Source organism: Martes martes, assembly GCF_963455335.1.
Source record: "Martes martes genome assembly, chromosome: 5".
Classification (NCBI taxonomy): domain Eukaryota; kingdom Metazoa; phylum Chordata; class Mammalia; order Carnivora; family Mustelidae; genus Martes; species Martes martes.
The window spans coordinates 67,632,411-67,649,175 of NC_137892.1; the positions used below are offsets into that span (position 1 = coordinate 67,632,411).

General features: G+C 36.3%; 1 protein-coding gene across 1 annotated transcript in view; it reads right to left on the reverse strand.

The window, feature by feature from the left end:
- FCHO2 (FCH and mu domain containing endocytic adaptor 2) overlaps positions 1-16,765 on the reverse strand; it is a 123,256-nt gene that overhangs the window by 62,546 nt on the left and 43,945 nt on the right. The window contains exons 7-8 of the mRNA XM_080804198.1: positions 10,032-10,130; positions 8,774-8,870 (exon numbers count right to left, since the gene is read on the reverse strand). Coding sequence (XP_080660324.1) covers positions 8,774-8,870; positions 10,032-10,130 — 196 coding nt within the window. The remainder of the gene's footprint in view (positions 1-8,773; positions 8,871-10,031; positions 10,131-16,765) is intronic.

Genomic DNA, 16,765 nt, shown 5'->3' on the forward strand with positions numbered 1-16,765 from the left:
GATATGGGGGAGAAGTCAAGAGGGAGAGAGAGAGAGAAAGCGAAGGAAGGAAGGAAGGAAGGAAAATGAAAGAAAAAAATTTCCATTACTGATTCTTGTATGTTCCCAAGGCTCAAGAATCAGTGATGACGCAAACTTAGGAACCATGGTCTTAAATGAAAAATACAGGTTTTTCACTAGGAAATTGCAGTCACTGTAAAACTTCATAAACTTTCAAAATTTCATCTAGTTCTCCAAACACAGAATCAAAACAGTGAAATATAATCTCCTACACATCCAAAATTGACACTACCTCCCTATTTGACATAACCTCCTAGAGTGAGTCATGTTTCTACTCTCTATGATACTGATAAAACCTTGGGTGATTCTACTCAGCTCACTGTATCTCTTTTTCCTGGGAACTTCCCCCTTTCCCACAAGTGGTGCAGAAGCCATGTTTATACCACATGACCTAGTCAGAACTAAGTTAGAAAAATTACCTGATCCAAGATTACCTGGACCAGATTCTTTCTCCCAGAAATCTGTAAAGGGACAAAAACCTGGGTTAATTCTGAACTGTGGCTGCAATTAAAGAACAAATAGAAGTACCTAGAAATTACAGACAGGTCACCAGTTGTCACGTGCCTGGAAAAACAAAGAAAGCCATTGAGCAAAGAAGAAAATAAAGCAGTAGAAATAAAGAGACTGAATGAAGGAAAATGATACATAGTGTTCCCACAGGTTTGGGTTTCCTTCTGCAGCCTGGCTATATTCCTGATTTTGAATACCTCAGTTTCTTTGCAATAAATTTCCTTTTAAGTTCAACATGGTTTAAGTTAGCTTCTTTTACATACTGCAAAAAGAACTAAAACTCTGCCCTTATTATGCACATGTAAAAACTGTCATCAGCTTACCTTAACTTTTTTACTTCTACTTTGTGGCCAGAGTTTATACATTTAATATTTTTAGTGGCTACTTCAAATTAATGCAATAAGCGTTTCTTAAACAAAGCCTGCTCATATTTTAATCTTCACTTCACAATTTATGATTATCATAAGAATCAATTACTATGCTGTGATATGACTGCAGATGGAGTTAATTGCAAGGTGTCAGAATAAATCATTTCTGAACCCAAAAAGAAGAGCAGAATCAGCTTTTGAAAAAAGATTATATACTATTATGAGGTAAACAATTCTGATGCAGTATGACATACCTACTACTATACTACAAAGAAAGTACATTTTCTGACACAGGAGTGGGCAAACATTTTCTGCAAAGAGTGAATATTTTAGACTTTGCGGGCCGTAAGATCTCTCACAACTACTGTCCTCTGCTGTTACAGTACAAAAGGTGCCACAGACAATACATAAACTTAAGTGCGACCGTTCAAAATTACTTTTCTGGACAATGATATCTAAATTTTCTACTTTTGTGTGTACTACAAAATACTCTTTTGATTGCCCCCCCATCATTTAAAAACATAAACCAATTCTTTGCTTGTAAGCCTCTACAAGCTGCTATAATCCAACTCTAAAACAAGCAGCACCAAACTTAACTCAATGGCCATAGTTTGCTGATTCTTGCTTGAAAAGATAGAGAAGAAAATCATTAAGTTCCATATACATCCCACAGGGCATAGTTCTATGCCTCTGCCTTGAGTGGCTAGACACAACAGGTAAGGGTGTACTTCTTTACGAAGTTTTTGGGGTTTTTGTGGTGGGGGGGGTTGGGGTTTGTTGTTTTTTTTTTGGTTGGTTTTTTTTTTCCCAGAAGTTTTTTCCATGTTACTTTTTTGGAGAGCTCTCCTCTTTTACTTTCTATTTGTGCTAATCTACATTATCCTCTTCCCTAATCATATCATGAAAGAGGATGATTCCTCTAAGTCACTCCCCCAAACTATGAAATAGGAAACCTAAGAAATCACAGCCTAACTGGTGCGGTCTGTGGGTCTTGTCTCTTTTTAGCTATTTTTAATTTTACATTCTATACAAGCATTTTTGTTTCTCTGATTTAAAAAAAAAAAAAACTTTGGTGGGGGAGTGGTAGGAAGTGCTAATTGTACATCTGGCATTATTTCAAATCCTTGAGAGCTCTAGACCTTAAATTTTTTAAAAAATTATTTGCTTTACACTATACTTTAAAATAATAAACATAGGGGTGCCAGGGTGGCTTAGTCAGTTAAGCAGGTGACTCTTGAGTTCAGCTCAAGTCGTGATCTCAGGGTCCTGGGATAGAGCACCCCTCTCCCTTTGAACTCTACCCTCAGCAGGGAGTCTGCTTAAGATTCTCTCTCCTTCTCCCTTTGCTCCTCCTACCACTGCTCATTCATTTGCACGTATGTGCTGTCTCTCTAAAATAAACCTTTTTTAAAAATAAATATAAAATAATAAACATAATGTAGAAGCTAAATTCTCCAAAAATCTAAACTAATCAATTTCATTTATGCAGTATGACCAAAGGAATCTTATTTTTCCTTTTTCATTTGTGGCTGATTGTTTTTCATGTGTACCTTTCTCAGGATTTTCATATTTTTATCGTTAAACGCAGCATAATCCCTGGAAGTCCTCAAATGAGAGCTATAAACCTATATTATCATATAATGAAAATACAGGTAAGTTTTTCAGAAAATCCTTTTATTTAAACATATTATATACTGGCCTACCAACTTTTTAGGTTATCTTTTTGTTTCTTATAAATGGAAACTTGCTTAAGTTTTATGAATTATAAAAAGCATACAGCAAAATTAGCAGAATAACTATAAAACAGGAAACTCCAAAAATATGGTTTTAATCTCCTTTGGCAATTAAACTACATGAGAATGGACAGGCATACTAGGATGTCATTAGAGTACAGAAAGATATTCACAGTTATAAAACACCTGTTTATTCATAACCCTTCAGACCACAGGCACTTCGATATTCAAAGAATCCACTTACACTGACTCTAATTCCAGAAGAGCTAGGCAGTACTTAAAAAAAAGTAATGACAAAAACTATATGGAGGCTCCCTGAAAACATAAAAATAGAACCAGCATATGATCCAGCAATTCCACTTGTAGCTATTTATCTGAAGGATTCAAAATCACTATTTCAAAAAAATACATATATTCCCATGTTCGCTGCAGCCTTATTTACAATAGCAAAGTCAAGGTTACAACCTAAGTGTCCACTGGCTGGATAAAGGAAATGTGTTATGTATATACAAAGGGATATTACACAGCTATTAAAAAAAGAAGGAAATCCTGCAATATGCAATAATATGAATGGACCTTGAGGACATAATGCTAAGTGAAATAAGTCAGAAAAAAATACTATATGATCTCACTTATATGTGGAATATAAAACCAAACTCATAGATACAGTTCACAGATTGGTGGTTCCCAAAAGTGGGAGCTGTGGGGTGAGGGGTGGGTGAGACGGTTAAAGATGGTTAAAAGGTACCAACTTCTGTTATAAGGGAAGTCAGTCCTGGAGATGTAATAATATGTACCATGGTGACTATAGTTAAATACTGTACTGTATATTTGAAAAGTACTGAGAAAGTAGTTCTTAAAAGTTCTCATCACAAGGAAAAAAAAACTGTAACTGTATAGGGATGTACATTACCTAAACTTATTTTGTTAATCATTTTTCATATACATACATCAAATCATTATACTGCACATCTAAAATGACAATACTATATGTCAATTATATCTTAATTTTTAAATTTTTTAAAAGATTTTCTTTATTTGAGAGAGAGAGTGTGTGCCCATGTGCACATGAGTGGCAGAGGGAGGAAGAGGGACAAGCAGACTCTGCATGGAGTCGCATCGGGGCTCAATCTCACAACTCAGAGATCATAACCTGGGCTGAAACCAAGAGTCAGACACTTAACTAAACCACTCAGGCACCCCATCTTGATTTTTTAAAAAAGTAATGACAAAAAAGGTAGTATAAGTAGTATAATATAGTAGTAGTATAATAAGTAGTATAAGTAGTATAAAATAGTCTCAATGAATTAAAAACAAAATTTAATGCTCTCAAAGTGTTTGATTTGCACAAGAAAATTGGACATAGTTAAAGGTTGTATCTCTGAACAGGTAACTGACTAATGAAAAAATGGTCATTTTTCAGCACAAGAAAACAGGTTTATTTTTAGATATATAAATTTTTAACGAACTTGTTTTCTTTTTAAAGTATAAATCCCACAGGATGAAAACTACTTTAAGAAGCAATTCATCCGGGGCGCCTGGGTGGCTCAGTGGGTTAAGGCCTCTGCCTTCGGCTCAGGTCATGATCCCAGGGTCCTGGGATCGAGCCCCGCATCGGGCTCTCTGCTCGGCGGGGAGCCTGCTTCCCCCTCTCTCTCTGCCTGCCTCTCTGCCTACTTGTGACCTCTCTCTGCCAAATAAATAAAATCCTTTAAAAAAAAAATAAAATAATTAAAAAAAAAGAAGCAATTCATCCACCAGAGGGGGCCCTTACAAAACAACACAAAGAAAATATTAGCAGCAATCAGCAGTATATACAACTGAAAGAATACATCTCACAAAACAAAATCCCTTAAGTCTATGAATTTCATGTAATCAAATGCAAATTTTTGAGTATATTATTCTTCTGAGAAACACAAAATTCTCATCACTGAAACAGGCCCCCAGACTCACTTGTTCAGGTGCCCATAAGCGAACAAATACAAAGAAAGAGCTATTAACTAGTCACCCATAGCAAGCCAACTAGAGAAGTAATATTTATTCTATCCCCTCCACTCTGATACCATACTTTTTTTTTTAAATTTATTTATTTGACAGACAGAGATCACAAGTAGGCAGAGAGGAAGACAGAGAGAGAGGGGGAAGCAGGCTCCCCGCCGAGTAGAGAGCCTGATGCGGGGCTTGATCCCAGGACCCTAGGATCATGACCTGAGCCGAAGGCAGAGGCTTTAACCCACTGAGCCACCCAGGTGCCCCCATACTTTATTTTTAAAGTTAGTTCTAGGACCTTTTTTTTTTTTGAAAATCAGTCATTTATAGTCACTGTGTCAACAGTCACCCTAAAACAGTCACCTAATTCTTGGCTTAGTGATTATTCTGGAAAGCTCATGTCATCATCATTACTGGCCTTGTCATTTAGCTATATGGACTTTCTACATGTCACAGTATATCTTGAGGACACTATGTTTAAATTTATAAAAGAAACAGTATCTATTATTAGTTACCCATTTATCAGAAACGTATTACTTTTTTAACATAGTATTTATCAAGTATTCAATAAGTATTACATTATCTCATATAACCCCCAGAAAAACCCCATGGAGAAATACTATTATTATCCCCACTTTACAGATGAGGGCAATGAGGCTTAAAAATTTTACTGCTGATAACAACAGACCACAAACTACAGGGCTAAGTAATACCACAGATAAGAAAATAACTGAATTTTTAAAAAGATTTTTATTTATTTGAGAGAGAGAGAGAGTGCATGCATGCGAGCACAGGCTGAAGGAGGAACAGAAGGAGAGGCAGAGAATCTGAGGCGAATTCTGTGCTAAGTGTGGAGCAGGACGTGGGGCTCAATCCCACGACCCATGAGATCATGACCCAAGGCAAAATCATGAGCCAGACACACAACCAACTGAGCCACCCAGGTGCCCCTAAAATAACTGTAATTTTTATTAGGGTAATTATAGACTCACATACAGTTGTAAAAAAAGAAATACAGGGAGATTCCTTGTATACTTTGCCCAATTTCCTGCAGCGATAACATTTTGCAAAACTTGAAAACATAATGTCACAAACAGGATACCAATAATAATACAATCTACTGATCTTGTTTAGTGTTCTGAGGCACTTTTAATCAGCCAATACATCTCTGCTTTTATCTATCAGCACTTCTAAATGCTTTATATAAAAACTGTATTTGTTCTCCAACTGTTTTTACCTCTCTTAACTGATCTTCATATATATATATATTTTTTTTTATTTTTTTATTTTTATTTTTTTGAGAGAGCAAGAGAGCGAGCGTGCACACGCAGGGGGTGAGGGGTGGAGGGAGAGGGAGAGACAGAATCCTAAGCAAGCTCCACGCCCAGCACAAAGCCTGACACGGAGCTCGCTCTCACAATTCTGAGACCATGAACTGACCCAAAATGAAGAGGCAGATACTTAACCAACTGCGCCACCCAGGTGCCCCATAATTTAATCTCTTTATAAGGAATTTTAGGGTTTCATACTTTTCTGTAGTATGTATCTGAACATCCTCATTCTCTTTATATATGTAAACTCACTTCATTCTATTCTAGTTTCTACGAAGCACAGTGCCTGGGGTCAAAAATCCTGGCATTTTACTATCTGCTCCTCCATGTACTAACTTAGGCAAGTCATTTAACCTCTCAACATTTCCCTCATCTTTAAAATGAGAATAATAGTACCTACTTCAAACAGTTCCTGAAGATCAAAGTTTGGCTGCAAAGTGGTTGGCACATTACATGGCAAAGAGTATGCCTCACCAAACCTTAACCATAATTATTTATTATTCCTCACCAAGACTTTTCTAATAGCAAATCTAAACACCGTAACCTCCCTAATATCCTAACTTTACTATTCTATGTCCGTTTGTTCATTCACTCAACAAAAATGTACTCTTTACCCATGAAGAAGATAAATGGATATCAAATACAGAACTTTTCTTTACATCCGCACAATTATTAAAATTTAAGGTAGATAGCACCAATAACAAAAAAAGGAAAGGAAAAAAGTACAGTTAAAGTTCACTGGCACTTTCGACAGAGGAAGTAGCAAATGACCTGGGTATTTAAGAATTTATTTACTTGACAAATAAATGGGAAGACACAGAGCAGGAAAGAAACGGGATATAGCATTTCCTAGAAAAGGACAGAAGGGCAACTAAGATACCAAGGGGGAAAAGGGGCATGTACAGGAAACAGCAAGCAGTTCGAGTTGGCTGCAGTGAATGGTCATAACAGAAAGTAAGACTAAAGACTAGTCAGCGCAGATCCTGAAAAGCTTTAAATCCAAATCCAGAGCCTAAATTTCACTGTCTACAATGAAAAGTCAAAAGATTTTACTGCAATTGTAAGTTCATAATTGTATAGTCAAAATACGAATGTGCTGTATAACATGTAAAATGGATTAGAGAAGAAATCTCTACTGTGCCAGTATTCAGAAACAAGCTGCTACAACTGGTTAGGCAGGCAGAGAAAGCACGAAAAGAAGATTTGAAGGGAAAATACTATCATAAGTGAACCAATGATTTGAGAGTTAATAAAATCTGAAAAGAAAAAGTGAGGAAAATTTAGGTTACAAGCCTTAGTTCTGAGAACTGCACTAAAGAAAAATTGCTCCCAGACTTCCCGACAAATCACTTAACCATTTTCCTGAATTCCAAACCATATTTTAATTTCTTTACTAGACTGCATTATTTTTACCTATAGAGTGAAACAAATTATCTTACAAGAACATGGTATAATAACTAATAAACAAAATCAAGAAATCTGGAAGCTCTATGCTGAGAAAGGCAAGACAATGGGCTACTTAGTACATCTGATATAACATGTTTATCAAAAGTAAGGTTCAGGGGCACCTGGGTGGCTCAGTGGGTTAAGGCCTCTGCCTTCAGCTCAGGTCATGATCTCAGGGTCTTGGGATCGAGCCCCGCATCAGGCTCTCTGCTCAGCGGGGAGCCGGCTTCCCCCTCTCCCTCTGCCTGCCTCTCTGCCTACTTGTGATCTCTCTCTGTCAAATAAATAAATAAAATCTTAAAAAAAAAAAAAAAGTAAGGTTCAGGACACTGTAATTATTTGTTCATAAAACAGGAAACGGGATTCCTGTACTCATTTGTTCAATGGTGTATCTCCAGCATGTGAAACACTATCTTGAATGTTTTAACATGCAACAAGTATTTATGTAATAAAATCAACATATATATTCAATATATGCATGCAACAAATATATATCTTATATATTCAACATATATATGCTGAATATATATTTCAATAAGGAAATTTTACAAGTTATTAAATTTTTTTTTAAAGATTTTATTTATTTATTTGACAGAGAGAGAGAGAGATCACAAGTAGGCAGAGAGGCAGGCAGACAGAGAGGGGGAAGCAGGCTTCCAGCTGAGCAGAGAGCCCGAGACGCGGGGCTCGATCCCAGGACCCTGAGACCATGACCTGAGCCGAAGGCAGAGGCTTAACCCACTGAGCCACCCAGGCGCCCCACAAGTTATTTTATGAAAGGTTCTCTGTTGGCCTCAATGTTCTGAGGGCTCAATATTCTTTCCCACCTTCCTCTTACTAAAATGCATTCTGTTCATAAGGAATATAGACAATGACATTGTAATAGTGTTGTATGGTGATAGATGGTACCCACTCTTGTAGTGAGTACAGCATAACCCACAGAGAAGGTGAATTACCATGTTGTACATGTGAAACTAACATAACATTCTGTGTCAACGTCCATAAATTCAAAAAAAATTTTAAATTAAAAATTTTTTAAAAGTGAAAAAATAAACTGGACTTCTGTTGCTAAGTCTTTAAAAAATATAAATAAATGACAACATATTAATTTACTAAAGATTATAATTGCTTTAATATTAAATTATTAACCACTAAAAGCCAGAATAAAAATACTAATTTAACATATCAGACACAAAGTAAATGATACTTGATATTTTACATAGATTTTTAGGTATCTCCCAAGCTCCATTTTGCAGCTTGGGGATTTAAAATTGAATATATTTGTTGCTAGAGGAGAGATCTGTTTACATCTCCTTAACAGAGTTCATCATCTTACCAGGTCTTTCCTTCCCAGTGCCTTTTGACTCAGCAAACTTTTGAATCAAGCTTTCAACTGTAGTGTTAGCCATGTTATTTATAAATTCTTCATGGACCTATTAAAATGAAATAAAGGTAATTTTTTTCTTTTTCCATCAAAAATTCTTCCTGTATTTCAGACAAAACTTGCATAAAGCAATTAAAATTCATTACACCAAAACATGTGGGGGTTTTTTTGACCCAAAACCTTTGAGAACTTTAATTTACCTAACATTATCTCTTACCTTGTAGTGTTAGTAGACCTGTGGGTATCAACCACTCTTTACATGAAGCTCTAAAGATACAGCCTTAGAAGTCAAGGAAGTTTCCTGTCCTCATCTTTGAATGTTTTAGACACATAATTCTTATGATAAGTTAAAACTTATATAGATCTCTAATAATATTTAAATCCTTAAAAATAAAAAAATAACAGACCTCATCTTTCTCTACTCCAGTATTCTCCAAAGTGTCATAATTAAACTGCTTTTGTATTTTTGGGAAAAAAATTTTTTTTTCTTAAAGATTTTTGTTTTTAAGTAATCCCTATACCCAAAGTGGGGCTCCAACTCACAACCCTGAGTTCAAGAATCGTGTGCTCCAGAAGGAGAGGGAGAAGCAGACTCCCTGCCAAGTGGGGAGCCCAAAACAGGGCTCAATCCCAGGACTCTGAGATCATGACCTGAGCTAAAGTCAGACACTTAAGCAACTGAGTCACCCAGGTACCCATTTAAGCACAAGTTCTGTAACTTACTACTGTTCTAGAGTGAAATTATTTTAAAAAATCCAAAAATTGATAACTCCAGAATTTTAAAGTAAAAGGACTGAGTTATCATTAATTTTAACAGTTGGTTTGAATTATCATCCTTGGCGGCCAATCAAAAATCCAGCTTATTATTTTTTTAAGATTTTATTTGTCAGATAGAGAGAGCACACGCAACCGTGCACACAAGCAAGGGGAGTGGTAGGCAGAGGGAGAAGCAGACTGCCCTGAGCCGGGAGTGCAATGCAGGACTTGATCCCAGGACCCTGTGATCATGACCTAAGCTGAAGGCAGATGCTTAACTAACTGAGTCACCCGGCGGGGGGGGGGGTCCCAAAAAATCCAGTTTATATTTAATACTTGTAAATACACATTCTTACCTGAAATAATCCAGTATCATACTGAGTTTTAGATTTTTAAACAGTCATAAATGAAAATAAAATTTTCATGAGTCATTTCAACAAAAGGAAAAACTTACCTGGCCTATTTGCAAATGAATTTCCTTTATAGCATTTGACAAGGATTCTATAATTTCCTTTATGTGAATGAGATGAGCTTCTTCAATATCTTGAAACTTCTGGATAACAAATATGAAAAGTTATATATCTACATTAAAAATACACTCTGAAATCAAAACTTTAATTTCAAATTTAAAATTAAATCAAAACTTTAAAATTATTATTTATTATAAATTATTATTTATTCAAGCGCCCAACATGAGCTTGAACTTGCAGTCAAAAGACCTTTTAAATCATCTCAATATAGCTAACCAAATTTAGTGAGCTAACGTTATTATGTAATGTTTAACAATACTTCTAGACAAATGAGTCCAATAAATATAATGAAACGTTTAACTTTTTAATACATTAACTTTTCCCTATGCCATTTCTCACTATGCCATCTCTCTGAACTTGTTCAGAGTTTGAAGACACCACAAATTAAAATCTATAATTTATAATCTATAAAATCTATAATCTATAATCACAGTCAAAAAACTGGAAGGAGACCCAAATGAGAAGTTTCATGAAAGCCAAGGTAGAAGTGTTTCCAACTGAAGACCAGTTAATTGGCAGAGCAAAAGCTACTGTTTACTTCTGAAGACTTTATAACCTAGCCCGAAGACTCTCAAAGTGTCTAATCCTTGAAATGTTATTACATGGCTTTCAAAGAGGTAATCTCTGGTCAAAGAAATATGGAAATGCCTGTATATTCCATCTCAACAGTTCTCAACAGAAGGTAGGGATATATCCAATCACCTGGAAAATGTTTTCAAACCATAGAATGCATAGATTCTCTACTATTCCCTGGGGAATGTGGGTGGAAAAAGATGAGAATGTTGTTTGGAAAAAATTCCCAGGTCATTCTGATATTTATTCCCTAGGAAGAAAACCACTGCTAGACTTGGCTTCCAATACACAAATTAAGAAGCCTGAGAAATACTGAAATAAAACATGTTTCATTTTGCTTAACCCAGTGTTTTCCAAATTTGACCACACAGCCCTTTTTGTTTTTCTTCTTCTCTGAATATCTATTAATATCTCACACAACAATAATAATCCTCAAAACAGGATTTGGGAAATGCTGAACTAGCTATTTTCAAACAAAATACATTTGTCATTTCAAGTGCACAAACCTGATTATCCTTTTTTTTCCCTGCCAAATTAAATCAGTTCTAAAGAATAGGCCTAAATATCTTGTTATTTTTTCTGGTTAGATTATCAAATTAAGTTCCCTCACCCCATATTTAATCACAATTTTCTTCAGCAATGCATCACATGATCAGAAAATCACAAAGCTAAATGATCATGTTCATATTTTTGCAAAGGGTCTGAACTTTTTTTTAAAAAATCAGTAATGGTGAAATTATAGTTCTGGCAATAATGCAACAATAGTCCAAAAACTTAAATCAATTTTATTCATGAGAAATGGTGGAGTTAAAATGTCTTGCTTTGACCAATTTTGACCAATCAATGAGAATACCAGCATTTCAAGACTCTGAATTACTCTCTTAAGAAGTGAGGAATAGGGGCGCCTGGGTGGCTCAGTGGGTTAAAGCCTCTGCCTTCGGCTCAGGTCATGATCCCAGGGTCCTGGGGAGTCTGCTTCCCTTCTCTCTCTCTGCCTGCTTCTCTGCCTACTTGTGATCTCTGTCTGTCAAATAAATAAATAAAACCTTTAAAAAAAAAAAGCACGAGAGAAAAAAAAAAGAAGTGAGGAATATTGGCAGAAGCATGATTTTATGTTCATATTATACGATTTCACCCTCAGCTTAAATTTCTGCAATTTAATGAACAAGATATTTTCTCACCAACAGGTAAGACCCAAATCCAGAAAAGCTAAGTCAAACAGCCACAAATTTCATATGGATAATCCCCAATCCCAAGAAAACTGTGCCATCTTCACTCTCTTTTGAAAGAGCTACACTGAGGGGCGCCTGGGTGACTCCGCCCTTAAGCATCTGCCTTCAGCTCAGGTCATGATCCCAGCATCCTGGAATCGAGCCCCACAATGAGCCCCACATCAGGCTCCCTGCTTGGCGGGAAGTCTGCTTCTCCCTCTCCCGCTTCTCCTTCTTGTATTCTTTCTCTCACTGTTTCTCTCTGTCAAATAAATAAATAAATCTTTAAAAAAAATACAATGATTAAGATATAGCCTTAATTATTTAAAAATATCTTGAAGCATGAAGCCACACAGAAACTCGAAGCGTGATTCAGATGCAATTTAGAAACTGTGCTGGGTTTTTATAGGGAGTAGGGGATCTGCTAAATATCAGTTTCCTCAGAATTAGTGACTACTAAACATAGAGTAATTCAACAATGTGACTATAGTCTCAAGTATTTGGATATAAATAAATGAACTTTCTTGAACAAATCAGACTTTTCTTCCTTGAAATTTCAAATAATACATTATAGGTTAATTTTTTTTTAATTTTAAAAAGCACCCTAATACTGTATTCATATGTATTGTTACATTAATTTTTTTTTTTAAGTACAATTTTGGGGACGCCTGCATGGCTAAATCAGTTAAGCATCTGACTTCTGATTTCAGATCAGGTCATCATCTCAGGGTTTTGAGATTGAACCTGGCAAAGGGCTCCACGCTCAGCAGGAAGTTTGCTTGGGATTCTCTTTCTTCCTCTCCCTACACCCGTCCCCCTGCTCTATTCACATACTCTCTCTCTTAAAGAAAGAAATAAAAATAAAAAATAAAAAGTACAAGATGAGAGGCAACGTGGGGGTTGAGCGGGGGTAGGAAAGGAATAAATGAAACAAGATGGGATCGGGAGGGAGACAAACCATAAGAGACTCTTAATCTCACAAAACTAACTAAGGGTTGCGGGGGGTGGCTGGGTTATGGACATTGGGGAAGGTATGTGCTATAGTGAGTGCTGTGAAGTGTAAACCTGGCAATTCACAGACCTGTACCCCCGGGGCTAATAATACATTATATGTTAATAAAAAAATAAAAATTAAAAAAAAAAGAAAGTTAAAGAAAAGAAAGAAAAAGTACAACTTTATCAGCCACTCTAATACATACTGGAGACAAAACCATAAGAGACTCTTAATCTCAGGAAACAAACGGAGGGTTGCTGGAGGGGAGCGGGGAGAGAGGGAAGGGGCGGTTGGGTGATGGACACTGCGGAGGGTATGTGCTATGATGAGTGCTGTGAATTGTTTAAAACTTATGATTCACAGACCTGTACCACTGAAACAAATAATACATTATATGTTAATTTAAAACAATTTTTTAAAAAGCACCCCAATACTGAAAGTCCCTAATCTGAAGGTGTTGTTTAAGCAAATCTCAAAGCTTCCTTGAATGAGCCACCTGTTTAAACAAAATCTCCATATTTTTCCAGTTTTTAAATGTCATTAAATGTTAACAGTAGAAAACATACACATAAAGAAAATTCACAATTTTTATTATGCTTTTTCTTAACCCCAAATGAAAATAATTAAACCACAAATATTCCAAATAAATCCTAACCTCTTTCATCCCACACACTCAACTTCTTTTTCCACTAGTAAAGAAATACAGGTCCTGTCACCCAAATCTGATTTTCACTACACTGATATACCCCATCCCACTGGGATTAGGTCAACATACTAGGCCTGGAACAAAGAAAGATGAAAATGTAAAAGAATTCTTTTCAGGGGCACCTGGGTGGCTCAGATGGTTAGGCAGCAGCCTTCGGCTCAGGTCATGATCCCAGGGTCCTGGGATCAGGCCCCACATCGGGCTCTCTGCTCAGCAGTGAGTCTGCTTCTCCCTCTCCCTCCATAATCTCTCTCACTTTCACTCTCTCTCAAATAAATAAATAAAATCTTAAAAAAAAAAAAGAATTCTTTTCACTTCTAGTTAACTGAAATTAAAATTTAAAGTCTACTACCTATTAAGAAATGATAGCCTGTTTTGTCATTGTACATGTGTGATAGAGAGACAGAGGGAACTTGAAAGAGAACAAACATACACACATTAGCACAGTATATACCATCACCTTTACTTAAAAGCAGCATGGTTATACATCTCCTCAAATATATTAATGTCCTCATTTTTCAAGTAGCAGAATAAACAAAATGCCAATTTGGTGGGGGGGGGGAAGTAATGAAAAATGAAAGAAATGAGAGGGAAAAATGAGTGCTGAAAATTCTTTCAAAACACTTTTATAAAATAATATATATGAATAAAAAACTGATTCCAGCAAATTCTAATTTTTCCAAATTAAACAGCTGAAAGGAAACATTTTCTGACAGAAACTAATCATGTTGATGCCAAATTAATGAACCAATAATTGTCTTATAAACAAGTGTTCTTAAGGATTCAAAAGCCAAAAGAGCACTTGCTGAAGTCTACAATAATGTCAGTTGCTTTAGAAATTGAAGTTTTTTTCTTTCACTAGAGTTAGACCCTCTTTAATACAATTAATTAAACTCTTCTTGAAATATTATCATTTCCCAGCTGCCATAACATTATTCTTCCCAGTTTTCTTCCTTGTCTGGCTTCTCCTACTTGGGTTTCAGCATCCCTTCTTCAATCAAACTCAATAATGAGTCTCTCAGAGCTTGGTCATTTCTTCCCCACACTCTATTCAAAGATGATGTCATTATGGCTTTGAGTACTGACAAGCCCTTATTTTACACAGGCTCATAATCCTTCATTCAAAACTTTGGAACAAGGGGCGCCTGGGTGGCTCAGTGGGTTAAAGCCTCTGCCTTCGGCTCAGGTCATGATCCCAGGGTCCTGGGATCGAGCCCCGCATTGGGCTCTCTGCTCAGCGGGGAGCCTGCCTCTCTGCCTACTTGTGATCTGTCTGTCAAATAAATAAATAAAATCTTAAAAAAAAAAAAAAACAACTTTGGAACAAGATGTTTGAGAGTTTAAACATTTTGAATTTTTAAAATAAAGATAATGTGGCTTTGTTACCATATCTTTCACAATACTGAAAGCAGGATCTACAGTGGCATCTGTTTATCAAACACATTAATATTTCTAAAGGAAAACAGGTATATTCAATGTAGGTGGGATAAATACATAGCCTTACATCAGTTCTGGTCAAGTTTTGCTGCCAAATTCATTTCAGAAAAAAACTTTTGGTTTTTAAAGATTCTGGATTTCAGAATTGTAAACAAAGGACTGTGAACATTACATCCAGCCCAGATTTTCTGGCTCTTCCAAAATAGCCCACATGATGTCTCCAACTTAAGTACAGGCAGCTCAAAATGAACATGTTCAGAATTGAACATCTGATCCCCTTCCAACTCCTCAAACTAACAGTTCTTCATCTAGTCTTTCCCATTCATTTCTAACCACACAAACTTACAGCCAAAACCCAGAAGAGATCCTGATTTCCCCAAGAATTCCCTCATTCTCTAATCCTTGCCATCTCCAAACACACTCAATTCTCTCTTCCAACCACCACACTGCCCCTCATCCTAACCCAACCACTATACTCGCCTTCCAAACTGGACTCTTGATTCTCGTTTGGCTCTACTATAATCCATGCTCCACGAAAACTGCCAGAATTATCTTTTAAAATGAAGATCAGGGGGACACCTGGATGGCTCAGTCGGTTATGCATCTGCCTTTGGCTCAGGTCATGATCCTAGGATCAAGCTCCACATTGCATATAATCTTTCAGTGTCCTCCAACTGCTTTTTTTTTTTTTTAATTTTTCTCTCCTTTATTTGATTTATGCACTGTTCTTTTTCTTTCTTTTTAGAAAGTTTGAGATTATTTCTAGCTTCTTGGGATTCGGACACATGAAAAAATGTCCAACATTACTTGCCATCAAGGAAATACAAATCAAAATCATGAGATACCACCTTACACCAGTTAGAATGGCAAAAATTAACAAGACAGGAAACAACAAATGTCGGCAAGAATGTGGAGAAGGGGAACCCTCTACCAACTGCTCTTAAGAAAACCTAAACCCTCACTACAGCCTTGTCCTTGCCTATCTCTTTAACCTCACTTCTTACCACGATCTCTCTTCACTCATGAAGCACTATTTGCTTTCTACAATGTGGCAGCTCTTTCATATGTCTGGGTCTTATACCCATGGGTCCTCAATACCTGGAACACTCATGCCCTAGAATGAGTCTCTTTACTCATTCTTTAAGTCTCAGTTTTAAATCCCACTTTTCCAAAAAAGCCTTTCCTAACTACCAAATCCAAATCAAATTAGGTTGCTTCTATTATTTTATCTCATATAATCCTTCTTTTCCCTTGTAACGGGTTTAATAATTCATAACTTTATATTTAATCATGTATTTAATGTTTGCCTCCCTCCTCTATATTGTATACTCCACCTAGAGCAGGGAGATATTTGTTCTATTTATTCATATACTGTATATACCCAGCAACTAGCACAGTGCCTGCAAACATGGCAAGTAAAGACGGAAGTATATATGCCTGCAAACAAGCATGAAAGGATTTTGATTTCTGAGATGTGAATCATTCATCACTCTAAGCAGGAAGACTCCCTAGAATCCAAAAAGGCAGCTTCATGAAGTCCTTCTTCACACTTATGAATGCCTACCATGTGCTGGGAGCTATTTTAAAAGTGGTGAGGAAATAATAAATCAATCCCTGTTTTGATAGAACTTACTACATTTTAGTGAAGGAAGACAGATAATAAAAAAAAAATACTGGTAGAAGAAGCAGTGTGTGCTTCACTACATTCAAATATGATGACTAAGAATAATGTTCTAA